This window comes from Delphinus delphis, chromosome 14 (assembly GCF_949987515.2).
Source record: "Delphinus delphis chromosome 14, mDelDel1.2, whole genome shotgun sequence".
Lineage (NCBI taxonomy): Eukaryota > Metazoa > Chordata > Mammalia > Artiodactyla > Delphinidae > Delphinus > Delphinus delphis.
The window spans coordinates 47,039,143-47,052,371 of NC_082696.1; the positions used below are offsets into that span (position 1 = coordinate 47,039,143).

General features: G+C 38.7%; 1 protein-coding gene across 1 annotated transcript in view; it reads left to right on the plus strand.

Moving 5' to 3' along the window:
- Positions 1-13,229, plus strand: part of LAMA4 (laminin subunit alpha 4) — a 150,729-nt gene that overhangs the window by 115,319 nt on the left and 22,181 nt on the right. Inside the window, exons 20-28 of the mRNA XM_060030432.1 lie at positions 2,411-2,587; positions 3,261-3,406; positions 4,080-4,242; positions 5,126-5,259; positions 5,722-5,893; positions 8,961-9,092; positions 10,734-10,876; positions 12,473-12,611; positions 13,067-13,204. Of these exons, the coding sequence (XP_059886415.1) occupies positions 2,411-2,587; positions 3,261-3,406; positions 4,080-4,242; positions 5,126-5,259; positions 5,722-5,893; positions 8,961-9,092; positions 10,734-10,876; positions 12,473-12,611; positions 13,067-13,204 (1,344 nt within the window). The remainder of the gene's footprint in view (positions 1-2,410; positions 2,588-3,260; positions 3,407-4,079; positions 4,243-5,125; positions 5,260-5,721; positions 5,894-8,960; positions 9,093-10,733; positions 10,877-12,472; positions 12,612-13,066; positions 13,205-13,229) is intronic.

The window sequence follows — 13,229 nt, forward strand, 5'->3', positions numbered from 1 at the left end:
GCAAGGTAACCAGTGAAAGGAGTCGTCATCAGTCACTGGGTGATAATGATAGCGTGAGGCTGAGCTCAGGCTCCTTGGGCAGCTTCCAGAGCTGGAAACTTTCTACTATATTATCCAACTTGGTAGCTCTCAGCTCCATCCGTTCATTAGAATCACATAAGGAGCTTTGAAAACCAAACCAATTCCTGGTCCCAACCTGAAAGCAATACTCATGCTCTCTAGAGGAAGGGCTCAGAATTTTTTTGAAGCTCCTCAGTGATTCTAATGTGTAACCAAGATTAAGAAGCACACATTTAACCTAGTCAACAAAGCTCGTAGAGCAAAAGGAATCAAGGAAAGCTAACCCCACTAAAAGACTCAATTTTTTTATTATTATTATTATTCATTATCCTAACAGCTGTCTTTGTGCAGTTACTATATGGAATAATCTTGCTCATCTACCTCTTCAAAGAATTCTCTAGTGCAACATAGATGATATGAAGCTTTTACTGACCTCTCTACAGGCTTAACACATAGCAGCTAAACTGAACAATTTCAACAAAGACCTCATCCTGAGATGCTATACAGAAGCAACACAACACCATAACTAGTGCTGGCATTGATGGGAAATATCCTGACACAGCAATTAACATTTTCAGTGTGGCAAAACATGGCTTGTTCTTGGCCCCCTTTCTAATTTGTTTTTTATTAATTTATAGACCATTATTTTTTACAACCAAATTATATGGTTTTATTTTTTCAATTGAGAGTCAGCCTGAACAGACTGTTGGTCCTAATTACTGACAGAATTAAGAACTGGAAACCAACTATTTTGTAATGAAGGAAATTATTATTGGTAAATATACCCAACTTTTTTTTTTTTTTCTTTTTTTGCGGTATGCGGGCCTCTCACTGTTGTGGCCTCTCCCGTTGCGGAGCACAGGCTCCGGACGCACAGGCTCAGCAGCCATGGCTCACAGGCCCAGCTGCTCCGCGGCATGTGGGATCTTCCCGGACCGGGGCACGAACCCGTGTCCCCTGCATCGGCAGGCGAACTCTCAACCACTGCGCCACCAGGGAAGCCCCAACTTTTAAATGATATATGATAATTGGTCCCACCCCACAAATCACCTTTTTAGATACCTTGAAGAACATTTCAAAAAAGATTTATTGTCAAGAAGTGGCATTTCCAATGCTAGGTTTCTGTGAATGCCTTCTGGTAGTTTTATTTCTATGGGGTAGAATTTGGGGGCCTTAATCACCTGAAACCATTTTCTGAAGAGAGGTCTTGGCAATGCCTTCGGGGGCCCACACAGCTCCCCAAAGGAGATGTTTTCTATGCATATATACATCTTTTTCCAAACTCTCAGTTTTTACAAAGGAACTTTAATCCCATACACTGCTTGATTGTTCATTAAGATTTATTGTGCTTTACTCAACTGGCAACATAAGACAGCTGCACTCTAGGCACTTGGAAATATAATCTTGAACTCACTGACCATCAGTATTAATCAAATTAATATTATTCAGTTATGTAATACATCTACTTATTCATAAATATTTGCATAGACGACATGAATATACACAGTCCACCTACTTATTAATACTCTGAAAATCACCTCGAATCAGACCAGTTCAGCACGTTATATTGGGCCTCTTAGAAATGTATTTACTAAATCCTGCTTTGTTGTGATGCCTTTCTAAGGATCATTATAAGAAACATCTTAATGAACTCATCACTACAGTTAGTATAATGATAAAGCCAGGCACTGGAAAACACTTTACAGTTATCATCTGGTTTCATTCTCATAACAAATTTATTGTCCTCATTTTACAGATGAGGAAACTACAGGTTAAGTGATTTGCGCATGGTTCCATAGCTAGTAAGTGGCAGAGCCAGGTTTTAAGACCCCATCTAAGACTTCAAAGCTGGCCTCTAGACCCCTCCCAACTGTCCAGACATGATCAAGGATATTGCTCACAGCCTCACCCCACGCTCCTCTTTTGAAGACCCTAGGGAAAAGGTCCTAGCTATATTAGTACCCAAGATTAGTTATTATTCTCCTGATCAATTAGTTGTTAATTTTATGGGCCTTGTGAATTGTATAACTGACCAAGTATCCCTTCAAGCTGTTTAGTTCACCTTAACCAAATATGTAGTTCATTGTGGAATGCATATTTATCCTCATTCTTAGACCTACTTTGTCACCTTTTTGTTCTGCTTTCTTTCACCTCACTTTAAATTTAAACTGTATTATCTTCCTTAAATCCTTTCTCCAACAAGTTGAGGACATAAGTAAACAAAGGCTTGGAAGTCACGGGTAAAGCTCAGAGACCTCATAAGGAATGAGGGAAGCCCATTGAGAACCATGGGAAAGCACTATGCCCATTTCTGCGGGGTACTTTTAATGGAATAATTTTGTAACTCCAGATCCAAGTCTCCATGATGTTTGATGGTCAGTCGGCAGTCGAAGTGCATCCCAAAGCCAGAATGGATGACTTAAAGACCTTTACGTCCCTGAGCCTGTACATGAAGCCTCCTCCTGTGAAGCAACCAGAGCTGGGTGGGACTGCAGATCAGTTCGTCCTATACCTCGGAAGCAAAAACGTAAGAGCATGTGGTTGTAGATGATGGAATAATGTTGAAAGGAAAGATAAGTGCTTTTTCTCTTGCCTTAAAACAAAGCTACCTGTGCAAATAAACAAAATTTCTATTCTAGCACCTCAAAAGTTATAGACCATTTTAAGGCCAAGACTAAAGTAGTGACTTTAGGACAAGTCATTTCTTCTCTGTGTGGGATATTTCTGTGGTTTCTTCATATCGGCCTCACACTGCTAACTCTGAGGAGTCTGAATGCAGCATTTCAAAGACACCCAGAGTACAGAGGCCTATTATGTTTAATGCTGAACCCTGCTTTGAAGGTGCATAGCAATCGGTATTGCCAGGCTGCATTATATCCCCAGATTAACCAAACAAGGTTAGCACACTCCTGACAGCCATCAAATGTCCACAAGCCCACAGTTGCTTGCCTTCCTGCCCAAGGTATATTTGGACAGGCATGGAGGGATCGGGGGGAGGGGCAGCACACTGATGCAGCCACAGGGAGGCTGCAAAGAACGAGGCGCTGCCCAGTCTAATGGGCACTTTGGTAATAATTCAAGCCAGACTTGCCTTATATACAGCCAAGCATCTGGATTGCTAATTGTCTTTTAAAGAAATGAGAACGAAAGATGACATTCATTCATATGGATTTTATTTAAGAGACTTCTTGACATTTCAGGCCAAAAAAGAGTACATGGGTCTTGCAATCAAAAATGATAACCTGGTGTACGTTTATAATTTGGGAACTAAGGATGTAGAGATTCCCCTGGACTCCAAGCCTGTCAGTTCCTGGCCTGCTTACTTCAGCATTGTCAAGATTGAAAGGTAAAGTGAATCCGTGACACAGGGCTCATCTGCAAATTTCATAAAAAATCTATTGAATGCACTCACGCATGCACACACGCACGCACACACACACACACACACACACACAGTCTTTCTATGGATGTTGCTCCTCTTTCTTCCATTATTCCTGTACTCCTTCACAAATACCTTAGTGGAAAACAAAAAATTAGAAAGAATAGTCATCACTTCTAAAGAGCAATCTGATTATTAGATTTTTTTAATCTGGCCAATCCATGAATTGATTCCAAGATGGAATGTCTTTTTTTCCCTTTCCCTTTGATTGTTGACATTATATAAATGCTTATGAAAGTGACAAAATCAAATCACCAATTCTGTGATGAAGGGACATTCACATTTTGACATTTAAAAAAACAAACAAACATATTTTCGGGCTTCCCTGGTGGCTCAGTGGTTGAGAGTCCGCCTGCCGATGCAGGGGACACGGGTTCATGCCCCGGTCCGGGAAGATCCCACATGCCGCAGAGCGGCTGGGCCCGTGAGCCATGGCCGCTGAGCCTGCGCATCCGGAGCCTGTGCTCCGCAACGGGAGAGGCCACAACAGTGAGAGGCCCATGTATCACAAAAAAAAAAAAAAACATATTTTCTACAAATTATCTGGCTAATAAAGAGTGAAAATTCTTTATCTGAACAGGGTAGGAAAACACGGAAAGGTGTTTTTAACAGTCCCAAGTCTAAGTAGCACCGCAGAAGAAAAGTTTATTAAAAAGGGGGAATTTGCGGGAGATGACTCCTTGCTGGATCTGGATCCTGAGGACACCGTGTTTTATGTTGGTGGCGTGCCTTCAAACTTCAAGGTGAGCTATCCAGCTATATTTTGACTTATTGCAAATCTATAGTGATTGTTTTTAGAAGTCCATAAAGCCTACAGTGATTCAGCGCTTGGATGGAAACCTTAATATCTTAAAAAAAAGAGTTTAGCTCAGTGGGTGGTAGAATTCTGAATTAGGATCTATAAATCTGCTGCTTAAATCTGGTCTGTGCTACCCACATTTTCATAGTGTCAAATACTTTCAAGCTATATCTAACACTTGAATATCAATTTATTTCATTCTGATACATGCATATGTAATTAATTACCCCTACCTACTGCAGGAATGTCTGTACCTTGTGGGTTTATAGCTAGTCTTCAGGTTTACAAACGACAGTTTCAAAAATTCCGTTATCTCAGCTAATATACAGGCATGATATGAAATACCTAGGATGAGGGAGGGGGTGGGGTCTAGGAGGGGAGATGAGACCTGTTGAAGGGCAGATACAGGAAAGGCCCAGGAAGACAGGGAGATGATCCAGGATTTCAGTTGCAGAACTGTTACTCACTAGTGAGAGGCACATTAGTGAACCTCGCTGAGAATTACTTTCCCTCTCTTTATGTGAGGACAGGAATACCTACCTCACAGAGCTGGTGTAAGGATTGACTTTGGTCATGAATCCACAGTCAGTTGTGTGACTGGCACATATTATATGCTCAATAAACCCCACCCTCTCTGCTAAGATATGGACAACTGAAAAATCTTCGTTATTCTAGATGGTTTAGCATAGAATAGACACAAACTCAGGTCTAGGAAGATATTTCTATCAGTGGGAAGGTCCCCTTGACCTACTGTTGTCTCACTGCCTGATCTGTGTGGACTGGATGAGATGTGGTCATGGCACAGTTGACTTCACCTTGTTTCACAGCTCCCTGCCAGCTTAAACCTGCCTGGCTTCGTTGGCTGCCTGGAATTGGCAACTTTGAACAATGATGTGATCAGCTTGTACAACTTTAAGCACATCTATAATATGGATCCGTCCAAATCAGTGCCCTGTGCCAGGTAAGAACGTGTTAAGAGTACTAAAAATTTGATAGCCATGCAAGAGCTGCAGATGAGACAAGTGTGGGTAAATATTCAGGTTTTCAATCTTTTTTGGGGGGAAACCAATTTTGAAACTGCATAATAGTCATGCCTGCACACAACTTTTCAGTTCTTCTCTACCATAATGAGCATGCACTATTATTAAAAGTTAAACTACTTGTTTGCAGCTTTGGTTTCAGATTCCAGAGACTGGGGTCTCACTGGAACCTTCTGTTATCTTAGCACATAGGGTAGAGAAAAAAAATCCATTACAAACAATTTGTTTAAATGCTTCTTTGTGTCTCCCATGCAGACATCAGGACTTCATTTAAATGCTATTGAGGTCCATGAAAAATGTCATGAGAATGGGTTAAAAGGGCCTCATTTGAAAAGCATAACAGAAGCTGTCATATTCATATGATCCTTGTATTTTTATTTCAGAGATAAACTGGCCTTTACTCAGAGTCGGGCTGCCAGCTATTTTTTCGATGGTTCTAGTTATGCCGTGGTGAGGGATATCACAAGGAGAGGGAAATTCGGTCAGGTGACTCGCTTTGACATAGAAGTTAGAACACCAGCTGACAACGGCCTTGTGCTCCTGATGGTCAATGGAGTGAGTAAAAATAAAAATCCTACATCTTCTCCCTTATTGCCTTTACTTTCTGCTGTGCATGTTTCTAGGAACCTTCCCAGGTTGAGTGTGTCATGCCATCAAACTGAAGTTTTAGCTTAGAAAGCAAAATTGGGTTTTTTTCCTTCAGGGAAATGATGTCAGCAGTAAGTAAAAGCAGCCATGAGATGCATTTCCCTGCAGTACGTTTTTGGATGTATATTAAATATAACCCCTTTAATAAACTAAGGGAACTTTAAGGAAAATCAGCACCAAGATCTAGGCGAGCATGTGTCTACAGAAATTTAGCACTGACTTTTTAAATCATATGCCCTAATCAGTTAAAAAGAAGTTTGCATGCTTAATATGTGTGTGTGTGTGTGTGTGTGTGTGTGTGTGTATATTTATATATATACACACACACACATACATCTCTTTATTTATTAATGATATACATATACTACATATGAATATAATATTCAAAACTAGGAAAAAGATAATTTATATAAAAACTGAATAAAAATAAATACAATTTTAAAATAAAGATGAAGTAAAATAAAATTAATTTTATTTTGCTAATGATACAAGAATTATTAATGGCAGTGTTAGTGAGAACAGTGTAATTAAACATGCTTAAGTATTTTTGAAAGTCTCATTAAACGCATTGTGATACAAGTTTTGTCCTGAGTCCAGTTTATTTCAATACTAAGTTCTATTGGCTATCATAACTAGGCAAGATACCTCATATAAATAAAAATGTAGGAAATATATGATTAGCTATGCTTACTAAATCATGGTACGGTTATTCAGTCTCATTCACCAATTGGCAAAAGTTGTCTTTGAAATTCAGCTGGCAGATTTTCATCTTTCCTGATGTCCGTTCTTGCAAGGTAATCAGATATCGTATCATTTTGTAAACTTTAACAAAGGAATTCAAGACCGTTAAAAATCTTCATTTGAAAGACTTTTAAACAGGTTAGAAATTTCTTTCCAGAAATGTTTTAATAGTGCAGATATGAGAGTTTTTATGGTAGTATACTTACATTCTTTTCATCAACAAATTTACTTACCAATAGAAAACTTTTCCATATACATTTTTTAAAAACCATCTCCCCAGGGCTTCCCTGGTGGCACAGTGGTTAAGAATCCGCCTGCCAATGCAGGGGACGTGGGTTCGAGCCCTGGTCCGGGAAGATCCCACATGCCGCGGAGCAGCTAAGCCCATGCACTACAACTACTGAGCCTGTGCTCTAGAGCCCGCAAGCCACAACTGCTGAGCCCATGTGCCACAACTACTGAAGCCCGTGCACCTAGAGCCCATACTCCACAACAAGAGAAGCCACCGCAATGAGAAGCCCACGCACTGCAATGAAGAGCAGCTCCCGCTTGCCACAACTAGAGAAAGCCCGCGTGCAGCAACCAAGACCCAATGCAGCCATAAATAAATACATACATACATACATACATACATACATACATACATAATTTTTTTAAAAAAAACCATCTCTCTAGAGTACAACTTTCTTCCCTGCCAAAATAGTTTCTCATCCATTGTTACAATGCCCCTACCTTGAAATTACAGATCAAGTACGTTTTTTTTTTAGTAGCTAGTAGGTTTTATACTACTAAAAGACATTTGTCATCACAAGTAAAGGTCAATAAATTTAGAATAATTCATTTTATAAGGAAAATGTGTAACCCTCTTGAAACTTAACAGCCTTTTTAGTAACTTACAGGAAATAATCTGCAAACATCTACATGTCTCAAAATATTTTCACATCACTGTATCTCAGTAGAAAATTACTGTAAATAGTCTATTATTAAGTGACCTCACTCATAAATCCATGTAACCAGGCACACATAAACGTCAATAATTGCAATAGGCTAAACACAAAGAAATGAGTGGGGGGGCCATGGCCTACCTTCAAGTGTGGAACTTCATTCTCAAAGCCTCACATACTGTGTGAATCTAAATCCCATGAAAATCCATCCAAAGGACAAAATGAAGGCCCAGAGTCAATCCACGTATTAAATATTAAAAGTTAGCTTCTTTCTCTATTTTAGAGTTTTAAAATGAGTATAAATAGAAGTTGAAATATTTTCTTTCTATACCTCAGTGCATTTTGTTCCACATTCGCAAGAGTATATAAATTCTGCCCAAAAGATCACTTTCTGTGAAATAGGGACTTTCCATAATACTTTATTTTTCAAATCCATTGAATTCTTTTTTTTTTCAGTCTTTATTGAATTTGTTACAATATTGCTTCTGTTTTTATGTTTTGGTTTTTTGGCTGAGAGGCATGTGGGATCTTAGCTCCCTGACCACGTATCAAACCCGCACCCCCGTGCATTGGAAGTGCAGAGTCTTAACCACCGGACCATCAGGGAAGTCCCGAAAATCCATTGAATTCTTGTGTCTATGAACTATCTTCTAAAACAAGCAAGCCTGACCAGTAAATTACTTGAGTGTTACAGAATTACTTTGGTTCTTGAATATCACATGGTCCAAGCGCGTAATAATTCCGTATTTATCTACGTAACTCCAGTGTTTCAAAATAACACAGGAATGGCCCTCTTTTTCTTAGGTCCATATTTGCTGATAATTTTCTAAGGTTCTTTTCAGCATACCTTGGAATTCTTTTTCAATGTTACCAATTTTGCTCTTAAAGTGAAATGTAATCACATCTATTGGCCTGTTATAACTTTGAAATGTTGCCTTAAAAAAGGGCAGTTTGAATACATATGGTCTATAATACTCTGTTTTCAAGATTGTTAAAGGTCAATAAGGTAAATTTTAAATTTCATTAATTCACAAAGTAAATGAAAAACAATAGAAGATAGTTGTTTTAAATTGTAGATAAATATTAAAATTTCGGTGTATAAATGAGACATAATTGCTGATATGGATGTAGTTGTGATTTTTATTTCATAATAAGAATATCATGAGACTTCTTTAGTCTGAAAACAGTTTCAATAATAAAGTATACAGTGTTATTTCTCAAATTCAGCTAAACCTTCTCTTTCATAATAGCAGACGCTCACATCTTATAACTTTTTGTCTTCTCCACAGAGTATGTTTTTCAGCCTGGAAATGCGCAATGGTTACCTACATGTGTCCTATGACTTTGGGTTTAGCAACGGCCCTGTGCATCTTGAAGACACAATGAAGAAAGCTCAAATTAATGATGCAAAATACCATGAGGTACTGATGGTTGCAGTTTGAGTATTTTGTTTTGTTTTATTTGTATTTAGATCTACTGATCTAATCAGATGGTCAAATGAGATAGGTGAGAAAGTAATTAAACTGAACACCTTCACATATAAAAACCAAGTGAAAGGCCCTCACCTACTCAACTCCAGGATAACATTTGCTTTAAAAGAATGGATATTTTATCATATTGGAGTTGTTTGTTTGTTTTAATAAATTTATTTATCTATTTTTGGCTGCGTTGGTTCTTCTTTGCTGTGCACAGGCTTTCTCTAGTTGCCATGAGCGGGGGCTGCTCTTCATTGAGGTGTGCAGGCTTCTCATTGCGGTGGCTTCTCTTGTTGCAGAGCACAGGCTGTATGCGCGCGGGCTTCAGTAGTTGTGGCACACAGGCTCAGTAGTTGTGGCACACGGGCTTAGTAGCTCTGCAGCATGTGGAATCTTCCCAGACCAGGGATCGAACCCATGTCCCCTGCATTGGCAGGCGGATTCTTAACCACTGTGCTACAAGGGAAGTCCCATATTGGAGTTTCTAATAAAAGAGTCAGTGAAGATTCATTTTAATTGCTTCATTGATCAAAAGACTCCCATTAATACTCTATCTCTTGATTATGATGGCACTTCTATACATTTGTTGAAAATGAGAGTGTAGATACACAGCCATTTTTTTGCTTTTTCCTTGAGTCCCATTAAATGTAAAAAGAGTAGATATAAGTAAATCATTTCCTTTTAAACCATTTATCCAAAACTTAGAAAATACTAACACAGATTTTCTTATAAAGAAAACCCACAAAGAGTGCTCTTCAGTCCTGAACAGATGTGAAGTATACTGATAATATATTTCTTCTATTTTCACTAACAACTACTTTAAATCTACACTTTAATAAAATATATAAAAGGCATAATATCTTTTAAGTTGAACTGAAATGCAGAGACTAGAGGCTATATTTCTCTTTTCAGTTCAAAGTCCATAGCCTTCATGAGGATGGTTTACAAAGAATATTTTAACTATTTCTCTGACTGGCATTTTCCCACATTCATTAAAGCATCTCACTACAGCACAAAAAAATGACACCTGGCAGCATTCAGTCCAGGGCCCAGAAGGTAACTGTTTATAATTTTTTTCCTGAATCCCCTCAGAGGGGCAAAATAAAACAGTTGGTCTCATAGCAAAATTTTTCTTGGGCTAGCCTTATCTCCATATGGAAACCCTTCTCCAGCAAATATGAACTTCTGGTTATCTAAGAAAGAGTTTTCATGTCTGTGAGTAAGAAAGGAAGATCTTATTCCCCGCTTTGTGAACAAACAAGCATAAGAACATGGAGGCCCAGCTCTTACAACCAGAATAATTAAAATATATAGCAGTCTTCAAAAAGGTGATTGTTGGCTTCCCTGGTGGCGTAGTGGTTGAGAGTCCGCCTGCCGATGCAGGGGACGCAGGTTCATGCCCCGGTCCGGGAAGGTCCCACATGCCGCGGAGCGGCTGGGCCCGTGAGCCATGGCCGCTGAGCCTGCGCGTCCAGAGCCTGTGCTCCGCAACGGGAGAGGACACAGCAGTGAGAGGCCCGCAAAAAAAAAAAAAAAAAAAGGTGATTGTTAAGCAGTGATCAACTTACTATGCACTATTTCTCCCAGATCTCAATCATTTACCACAATGATAAGAAAATGATTTTGGTAGTTGATAGACGACATGTCAAGAGCATGGACAATGAAAAGATGAAAATACCTTTTACAGACATATACATTGGAGGAGCTCCCCCAGAAATCTTAGAATCAAGGTAAGCTTTTTTGCTGTTGTTAAGCTGCTTGTTCCTAACGAAGCACTGGGCTGAGGATTCAACATCCAGGAGAGGTGTAGTAAATGTTTGAGCATTCCCACCTACTATTTTTGTACACGTTTACAGAAGCACACACACAGCCATTCACCCATGGGCCCTGTGCAGCTAGTCCTCATGACCCCCTTAAATTGTCATCTAGTAGATGTGATCTACAGATTTCTTTAATTATTTATTACTCTTAGAACATAGTCTAATGCAGTATTTCTTATCCGCAAGAGGAAAGGTGGAGCATGTGTATTATGTGAAAACAAAGAAGCATTGTGTTCATTTACTTTTGTTTTAGTATTAATTTAGACTTATTTGAACTCTCAAATAGCATCTTAGGGTAAACAAAAATTTTAAGCCTGTGGGGGTTGTGAATTAAGTATAATGAAACATTAATATATTCAAAATTTCAGCTGTCTCATTACCATCAGTTCATAGCATCAGAGACTCTTAAAACTGAGAGACAACTTTAGGATATTCCAGTCCAGTCACTCTCAACCCTGCTTCACATTAGAATAAACTAGAGAACTTTTATAAACATCGTTACCCATGACCATTCTCCAGAAATTCTAATTGTTCTGGGATGAGGCCCCAACCGTAAGCTTCCTTTCCAAACTAAATATCCTCTTCAATTCCTTCAGCCATGCCACATGGGATATTTAACCATTATGGTTGCTGTATGTGCACCTCAGTCTGTCAATTAGCATGATCATGCAGGTATGATCTTGTCAGAGCAGAGCAAAGTGGGACTGTTACCCCTTAATTTGGCCAGTGTTCACCTAAAATACATGGAAGTCATTGTAACTTGCTCAAAATTAACTTCATATTCATACAATATCCAATAATATGTTCTTGGGCACTTCCTATCTTAGCCATAATGATGGGTGCTAGGATTACAGTTTTGAGCAAAATGCCATCCTTAATCTTAAAGATAAAGGATTTCTCACTTTCCTATTGCTCCAGAGGCCCAGCGTTCACTAAAAACTTCTCTAGCCTTAGTTGATTAGTGTGTTGCAGATACATTAAGGACAAGTAAATGAGTTCATGACCCAAGTGGATTAGTGGAAGACTGAAGACCCAGGTTCAAATCCTAACTTACCACTTGTGACATTAAAAAAAATTACTTACTATTTCTCAGTTTCACTTTATAGGTAAACCATGTGAAACTGCCAATTTTTGACCCATACATATGTCAGTTCATTATGGTTCAACCTATTAATCATCTGTAAAAGGGAAATAATAACATCACCATCTATATCACTGAATTGTTATACAGATAAAATGAGCTAATGTAAGTTAAAGGATCTTGAAAATTATAAAGAAGTAAACAAATTGGCTTCGTGCAGAATAAAGCTGTTCTGTATGCAAAGATTAGACATTACTGTGTGCTTATGAAAGAAGGCATGAGAATATGAATAATTATACAGCTATTAAAAATAACTATAAATAAAATCAAAATTTTATATCCTACATATGTAGGGTAACATCATCATCACCACCACTACCATCATCATCATGGCTATATCAGTAAAGACTAATTTTCTTTTCCAGGACCCTAAGAGTACACCTTCCCCTGGATATCAATTTCAGAGGATGTATGAAGGGTTTCCAGTTCCAAAAGAAAGATTTCAATTTATTAGAACAGACAGAAACCCTGGGAGTTGGTTATGGATGCCCAGAAGACTCTCTTGTAAGTACACGATCAAAAGGTTTTTAATAAATAGACAAGAAACTTACTGCTCTTAAAAGCTGAAAAAGCTCTTTTCTCTGTAATCCTGTGTACACCTTGGGCTCTTTTCTGCCACCAGTGGAAAGAAGAATCATTAAGCTAAAAAGGCTTGTGGGGATCCTCTGTGACTTGTCCAGTTGCTTCACTTTTCAATGGTTGGGGCTACCAAAGCCCAGAGAGGCTGCGTGAGCATCTTCACTCACTTATGGTGGAGGAAGTAGGGAAGCTGAAACCCCATCTTTTAGAGGCATACAGAAGGAAGGCTAGCATGCCTGAATTCCAGTATAAACCAGAAATTAAAACATAACTATTAACATAGGAACTAGCAGATAAGGCCTTTGGTATGTAAGAAATGGGCATTTTAAGCTTTTTGATAATTATCCAAACACTGTATTCCTACTTTCTTTGGCACACAGATATCTCGCAGAGCATATTTCAATGGACAGAGTTTCATTGCTTCGATTCAGAAAATATCTTTTTTCGATGGCTTTGAGGGAGGTTTTAATTTCCGAACATTACAGCCAAACGGGTTACTGTTCTATTATGCTTCAGGGGTAAGTATTTGTTTTTCCCTGTGGA